General features: G+C 32.3%; 1 protein-coding gene and 1 long non-coding RNA gene across 2 annotated transcripts in view; both read left to right on the top strand.

The window, feature by feature from the left end:
• The window catches only part of LOC129803808 (protein transport protein Sec31A), a 108,428-nt gene that overhangs the window by 91,445 nt on the left and 8,524 nt on the right, over positions 1 to 8,459 (top strand). Inside the window, exon 2 of the mRNA XM_055850612.1 lies at positions 1 to 193. Within this exon, the coding sequence (XP_055706587.1) occupies positions 35 to 193 (159 nt within the window). The 5' untranslated portion in view covers positions 1 to 34. The remainder of the gene's footprint in view (positions 194 to 8,459) is intronic.
• LOC129803842 (uncharacterized) lies at positions 2,116 to 8,367 on the top strand. Its single transcript, XR_008751905.1, has 3 exons — positions 2,116 to 2,934; positions 3,012 to 3,124; positions 8,274 to 8,367. It is a non-coding gene; the product is annotated as an uncharacterized LOC129803842 (long non-coding RNA).

Here is an 8,459-nt window from a genome sequence, read left to right as displayed (position 1 = left end):
CGCGTCCACTGCCGCTCCTGTACCCTTTGCACCCATGCAACAGAGTCAAATGTACACGCCAGATGCTCCTGGAAGTCTTCCAGCTCCGCCTCAGGCTCAGGTGGCGCCTCCGCCGGCGGCTGCGGTGAAAAATTCAACGCCTCCTCCTGGATGGAATGATCCTCCGGCCGTCAAATCCAATAGAGCTCCTCAGGTGAGTTTTATTTCACAGCTTTTTTTCTTCTTCTTGTGTTTGTCCTTTTGCCAGGGAAGTGAATGCGATGACAAAAAAAATCAGAGGTGTGAGCCGATGAGGGGACAAGGGATTAATTAAGGACCAGTGCCTAATCTTTGTCTTTTGAGTTTGATTTCGTGGAAGAATTCAAATTTTCTCAAGCAATTCGTCAATTTTTGATTTTCTAAATGTTATGCGAAAACATTTGTGTTTCTAAAGAACTTTTTGCTGAAAAAAAAATGAATATAAAAAATTTTGAAAAGGAAAAGTCATTTCACAAAGTTCGAAATTCGTGATTTTTTATCTCAAATATTTTCTTTTGCTGGATATCTGGAGTCTTGAGAAAATTAACCAAGAATCTTACATCCTTCTATTATGATGTCGTGCACAAACAGATAGATTTCAATTAATATAAATAGTCAAGAAAAAACCTTTTTTCCCCGGGTCAAATATGATCCTAAAGACGTGAAAGAGTTAACTCTTTCGCGTCATTAGGGTCATATATGACCCGGGGAAAAACAATTTTTTTTTGACTATTTACTACATTAATTGAAATCTATCGGTTTGTGCACGACATCATAATAGAAGGATGTAAGATTCTTGGTTAATTTTCTCAAGACTCCAGATATCCAGCAAAAGAAAATATTTGAGATCACAAATCACGAATTTCGAACTTTGTGAAATGACTTTTCTTTTTCAAAATGTTTTATATTAATTTATTTTTTCAGCAAAAAGTTATTTAGAAACACAAAATAGAATATCCAAAGATTGTAAATTGCATATTTTGATATTATAAACTACTCTCAATTTTCCAGAAAAGCGTGTAGAATTTTCCGGGTCATATACGACCCTATTGTCCCCAAGGGTAACAGTGTTTTCGTCCCAAACCTGCAGCGAAATGTAGTTGGGACATTGTTTTTCTTTGTGAAATGCAGGTGGGACATCTTGCTCCTGGACATTTCATCTTAAATCTGATGAATTATAACATATTTTGCAATATTTTAGAGTATTCTGCAAGCGTCCCATATAGTGCAATTGTATTGTGTGTGAATAAATATGTGGATAAGTTTATTTTTGCCAAATACCACTCAAAATATTGTGCCAGTGACTGTTCAAGGGATTACCAGGAAGATTCCTTGAACACCAGGAGTACAGTGTTCATCAAAACAATCCAGTTTGCCATGGTTTTGGCCAAATTAATAACTTTATGCAAAAAAAAAACTCTTAGAAAGCCCGTGATAAAGATTTTGAAAATGGTATGTACACTTCCCTTGAGGACAACAGGGTCATATATGACCCGGGGTTTTTCCGAGTTTTCACGCAATGGAAATTTTTTTTCCTCTGAACTATTATATTTGATCATAAGGCATTAGGAAAAACTCAATTTTACATGAATTCATCTACTAAATAAAAGTGTGACGCGAAAGAGTTAAGGTAACTAAGGTTAAGAGCCAATCTCTCGCCCACATCCTCCTTCTTCTCGCTTAGCGGGTCCTTTTGCACGACATAAAAGTAGCGTACAGGAGGAAAACTTTCTCTTCTTCACTAAAATCACACATTTTCGCTCAAACGACTGAAATTCTTCAAAAACAAAAACACTCATTTGACAACCCGTCTGCCATCGTGACATTAAGCCAAACATGAGCAAGAATTCGTCGTATTTGAACAAACGTCAAATGATATTTTTTCCCAATTCGAAACGACTGTTTTTACACTGTAATTCGTTCGGGACAAATAAATACACAAGTTTGCAGAAAAAAATGTATAAATATGATAAAATTTAACTATTTGTTCATTATTCTTAAGTTTTTTAATCAAAAACTTCACGAGTAGTGCGTGAAATAGTGAAAATGAGAAATAAAGAACAATTTTTCCCTCCCGGACACAAAGCATGTCATTGTGAGGTTATGTTTCGTTGTTTACATTCAAGAAATTGTTTTGTTGTAAAAATATCAGCTAAAATAGCCGTTTTCAGAATTATTAGTGATATTTATTAAAATATTTGTGGTAAAAAGTTATCACAGGGCAAGATTTAGTTAAAAACGACTGAAATCAAGTGCCCTGTGATGTGTGTAAAAGTGTTTTGATGATGATTTCTGGGCAGAGTTTTTGAACAAAAATCACCAGAATACATCAATAAAGTACGTCCGCGAAACAAACAAAAAGAGTATTAAGTGAAAGTATACTATTTGAAAGCTCCTGGACATATTGTTGGTTAATTTTGAGTGCTCATCCGAGTGCAAATACAGTCCGGAGAGCTTCAAATTTGATACTGAAATGAGCTTCCGGAAGGAGTTTTTATAAAGAGCCAGAGACGGAGGAAATTTCAGATAGGCCACAGAAGATGTTCCCATTAAATTAACAAGACAGGAAAGAAGTAACGATGACTCTGGTTTAGTCGCGTTAGTACCACAGGAGTCGAAATCATCGTCGCCGTTGAAGACGTCCGGAAGGAGGAAATTCAGCACAGAAGTGTCTGAATTCGTGGAAATTATTCTGCAGGGATATTCCGGTGAGAAGGAGGCGACTGATTGTCTTCAATTTTTGGAGGATTTTGGAAAATTTGTACCCTCCACTCTTAATTACGTAAGCGTCATGAAACGTGGTGTATTTCTTGTTGGACTTCTCACTCGAAGAGACTTCTCATGGATGTACATCTCGTAGAACAGAACCTCCAAGATAAAAGTTTGACGAATGTCTTATGGATTTGATTAGATCAGGTATGTTTTGCATGAAGGTTATGCTTCCTAGTGCATAAAATTACTAATCAATGAATATGAATATTTTCAATCCTCAGCATTAATTCTGGCTAAGATGGTAAACAGTATCTTTGAGGTCATACTATAGTTTGCCTCCCCGGTTGGGCTGCTGCCTTATCTAATGGCCTGTACAGACAAATGAAGGATCGCAGTAAGTATTTTCCTAATTTAATTTAACTCTTTCGTCTCTTTTGGGAATCTGAGTACCCAAAGCAGCATATGAACGTTCTGTGAAAAACAATGTTTTTTAATTATTCAGAACTGGTAAAAATCCTATTATTGTGGATGATTACAAACTATAAGGATGTCCAAATGTAAGATATTTTTTGTAGGACCTCAATTAATTCCTGAGCATAGATATTTTTGATTAAAAAATTCTGCAAGCCAATTTCACCAATTGATTCAAAATTAAATTTTTGACCCATCACAGATAAGTCGGGAGGCCATGAAGGGGGAGGGGGTTAACTTTTTTTTATATTCATTGAAAAATTAAAAAAAAAACAATCGAAATTGCGAGTTCCAAAAATTTTGTTTTTTTTTACAGTTCGTACGTAAGTACTATGGAGTAATATATTCCCTGAAAAGTTGAACTTCCAATTTTAAGTTTAATTGGTTTTATGTAATTTTAAAAATGTTTAAATAATGCCCAGCGCACAATAACATTTGTTTTGTAAACATGTTTTCGAAACTGCATATAAGAGTGAGCGAGATAACTAGATCTAGATCTCGCTCACTCTCATTGAAATGTCAAAAACATGTTTACAAAACAAAAGTTATTGTGCGTTGAGCATTATGCCCAACGCACAATAAATTTTCTTTAGTAAACATGTTTTTGACATTTCAATGAGAGTGAGTGAGATCTAAATCTAGTCATCTCGCTCATTCTCATAGACAATTTTGAAAACATATTTACAAACAAAAGTTATTGTGCGTTGGGCATTAATGTATAATAAATGTTTGTAAATAAATCTTATTTATTTAAAAAAAAACAAGTTAAACACAAAAGTGGAAGCCCTTCTTTTTATGGAATGTAGTACTCAATGTTCTGATCAACAGTAAAAGAAAACAAAAATTTTGAGAGTGGCTTTTCGAGAAAAAAAAAGTTTTTGATTTTTCAAAAAAACAAATCCTAAATATGAAAAAAATTGAACATATATCTAAAATCAAGGATAAGTGTGCCAAATTTCGGCATAGTTGCATGCAAACGCCAAAGTCTCAAGTTTGAAATATAATATCTTTAATAGAAATTGATTTTTTTTTCATTCCTTCTACTTAAGGAGTGTTGCTTGGAACCTTGTAGACAGTTTATCGTCTTTATTTACTTTAAAATTATTCTTAATACATTTTAAAAAGAATAAAAATGTAGACATAGCTTTGGTGCCCTATTTCGGCCACCTTCATTCTCATAGTTCCTTGCCCTTCGGAAATTCTTCCAATATCTTTTTCATGCCATCTTGTTTGTCGAAGCTTACTTTTTCTGTTATTCTTTTGCATTGTATAATCTCTTGAGTATGTAAAAACTAAAAATTCATGGAAATACAAGGAACAAAAAATGTGGCCGAAATTGCAAGCTGTCCGGAATTTGGCACACTTACCCAAGTAATGCAAAAGTGGAACCTCACTTTTTCAGGGAATGTAGTACTCAATGTTACTAGTCAATAATAAACAAATCAAAAATTTTGAGAACGGGATTTTTGGGAAAAAATAATTTTTAATTTCTTAAAAAAAAGATTCAGGAAACCGCCACAAAAAATGGAGCAGATAAGTCAAAATCGAGTATATTATTTTAAGAGTAAAATTATCTTTCAAATAAAAAAAGAATAGAAGATATCACAGCCCGTTCCCGAGATAGTGCATTTTAAAATATTTACCAAAAATCGCAAATGAGGAATGAAAGCTCAAGACGTCATCTTTGACGGCATGTATCTCCGGTCAGGATTTTTTTGGATAAAAAAACTTATTATTTTATTATCAGTTTATTATTTTATAACGTATTTCAACATATGTAAAATTCAAAAACTTCTGACACCATGAAGGGACCCTTATGGTCATCTTGAGATGGATAGGCCCCAATATAGATTATACAACGCAGAAGCATTAAAAAATAATTATGAATTAAGTTATTAAAAAGCTTCAATATATTTTTTTTTACTTTTTGAAAATAATTATGAAGTTCATAAACTTGTATTTACATACCTAATAGCGTTTGGCACTTTAAAATGCCAAAAGATATATCTTGGGATAAGTAGAAAACCCGCTAACATTTATCATAAAAAATTATTTAAATTGGGTGTAAGACCCTCACGCAGCTCACGCAGCTTCAGCAAAAACGGTTAAAATTTAAAATTGTGTTTAAACCTGTTGATAAATTTGTGCATAATAAAACGGTTAAAATAGTGCTGAAATCACGCGCTGCTCAATTAGCAAAAGGTTGAGACGGAGCTTAAAAATCGAAAACCTGTATAATAAAACGGTCAAAGCTCTGATTAAAAAACACGCAAAGTTCAACCACAAAACGGTCAAGATTGCGCTGAAAACACGCACAGAACAATCATAAAACGGTTAATGAGCTTAAAATTACGCGCCGCTCAATCATAAAACGTTTAATGCGCTTAAAATAACGCACAGCATAATCATAAAACGGTTAATGCGCTTAAATTCCGGAGCAGTTCAATCATAAAACGGATAATGCGCTTAAATTCACGCATGGCTTAATCATAAAACGGTTTAAGAGCTTAAAATCACGAACAGCTCAATCATAAAACGGCAAATACAGTAGAGTCTCGCTATAGGCCATCGCTCTATAGTCCACAATTTATCGACCGTTGATTTCAAAACACTGATTTTAAGTTAGGTTATGTTTTTTAGTATGCGACATGCATAATAATTTTAATATTTTTGGCAAACTTTATTAAGTAGTTGTGATAATTGTGATCCACAATGAAGAGAGCAAGGACAAGTACCACAATCGCAAAGAAAGTGGAAGCCATCGAGCAATTTCAATACTAAAAATCGTTGATAATTTTAAAAAATTACACGGACTATAGTGCGACCCAAGTGTCAAATTTGAAACCAAATATGGACTATAGCGAGACTTTACTGTACGCTTAAAATCAGGCACGTATTAATCATAAAAGGCTTAATGCACTTAAAATCACACACAACTCAATTATAAAGCGGTTAAAATTTCGCTGAAAAAAGCGCTATGCGTGATTTTGAGCGCAATAACCGTTTTATGATTGAGCTGTTCGTGATTTTAAGCTCATGAACCGTTTTATGATTAAGCCATGCGTGAATTTAAGCGCATTATCCGTTTTATGTTTGAACTGCTCCGGAATTTAAGCGCATTAATCGTTTTATGATTGTGCTGTGCGTGATTTTAAGCGCATTAAGCGTTTTATGATTGAGCTGCGCGTAATTTTAAGCTCATTTACTGTTTTGTGATTGAGCTGTTCGTGATTTTAAGCACAATAATCGTTTTATGATTAAGCTGAGCGTGATTTTAAGCGCAATCTTGACCGTTTTATGTTTCAGCTGTGCGTGACTTTAAGCGCATTAACCGTTTTATTTATTTTTTTCTTGGGAGTACTGTCTTAGAATGTTTTATTCTTGAGGTTTGTGAGTTAAAGAGAATCCTTCCTGCTTTATGATGAAGTTGTGCGGGTTTTATGCACATACGTAACCATTTAATGCTTAGAACAAAGGTGTGCAAGAACCGTTTGAAACCGAATAAACGTCAAAATAAGTTTGTTCAAGTAGCGTTTTGACCATTGACGTACATGTTTTATTTGACGTTTTTTCGGTTTCAAACCGTTCTTGCACTCCTCTGGCTTAGAATATGCGGTTTATTTTTACACAATTTGAACTATATTTTATGCTGAAGCTGTGAGAATCTTACATCCAATTCGAATAATGTTCTTGATGAATTTTAGTGAGTCTTTATATCAATCCAAGATTTTTTTGACAATCAAATGACAGGCGCTATATTATGTATTAAAATATAAGTTTATAAACTATACTTATTTCAAAATAATACAAAAAATGCATTTAAACAAATTAACATTTTAATTCAAATTTATTTTAAATGGTCATGCCTTATAAAATCTGTTTTAGCATTTTCAAATTTATTTTATAAAATAAATTTAAATTGTGCATGACAATTTGAAGATTTTTGTTCGAGAATTTATTTTTTGCTATGAATACTAGAACGCTTGCTAACGCTTATTTTGAAATTGGCGTTTTGTTGGGAAAATATGACGCACAAGAAAGTGTGAAAATCTTTAAATTTGTTTTAGTGTAGGAGTCCTATATAAAGACAACTCAAAGTAGATTTTTTTGGGGAATATAAATTTCCTAACATAAGAAGATATTTTCACTCAAGATATAGCAAAACGATCTTTGGCAAAGTTAATTTACAAAAGAATTTATTATTATTATTATTATTATTATTAAATTCACAATAATGAGAGAAATTTTTTGACAAGTATATGCAAATTGAGAATTTCTCAATACCGTGTCCATGAAAAAAGTTTTTTTTATTATTATTTATTTCTTTAATTAGTATTAACGTTAATTTAGTTTTTTGAGCATTTATGAAAAAGAAAAAATGAAATAAAAATACTTTAGAAATAATAGGTGAGTTTAAAATAAATAAGAAAATTTAAATATTTTAGAAACATTAAAAAATATAGTATTAAGTATTAAAATATTGTATTGTATACAATATTATTTAAAAATTCATGAAATTCAAATTACAATTATAGTACTCGAGAGAGATCTAGTATAGCATATAAATCACGAGTTCAAGTTTTTTGAGTTCTTTTAAGGATTATGGGGTGGAATTATACTTATTTTCACCACTGTATTAAAAAAAAAACCGCTAATTTTCTCTTAGAACTTTCACACACTTTCGCACACTACTTTAAAGCTACGTGCACACCGTGAAAAAAGTTTTTCCACAGATTTCTACGGTAGTTGAAATAAGTATAATTCCACTGCATAATTCTTAAATGAACTTAACAAAAAAGTCTCAAAATGTTCCTCCATGCCAATATAAAAAATCGATATTTTGATTTTTCAGTCTTGACTTCCTTTTTTTTTGTTAAGGTCCATTTAGAATTATGGAATGGAGTTATATTTATTTCCACCACACTGTAGTATAGAAAGAAAAGATAGAGATGGAAATAAAAAAAAAGATAAATTGATTTTTTCATTATTTTCCAAGCATTTGCATTCATTATGTTTTCTTACTGCGTTGATTAATCATATTTTTTTTTTAAATTTTTTTTTTGTTTTTTTAGGTATTTCCTGTGAGTTTTTGATTTTGGGATTAAGTATAATTCCTCTGCACTCACCCCGCAATACAAAATGCATCACATATACTAGTATCCCGAATTCAAATGTTACAACGATTGGAATTTCCGCACGTCGAATAGAACAACATTCAATCAATAAAAAAATAAATAAGATTTTTCTTGATAAATGTT

The sequence above is a fragment of the Phlebotomus papatasi genome, chromosome 2 (genome assembly GCF_024763615.1).
Source record: "Phlebotomus papatasi isolate M1 chromosome 2, Ppap_2.1, whole genome shotgun sequence".
Classification (NCBI taxonomy): domain Eukaryota; kingdom Metazoa; phylum Arthropoda; class Insecta; order Diptera; family Psychodidae; genus Phlebotomus; species Phlebotomus papatasi.
The sequence above is the reverse complement of the archived record's forward strand: the minus strand, read 5'-3'. Positions and strand labels throughout refer to the sequence as shown.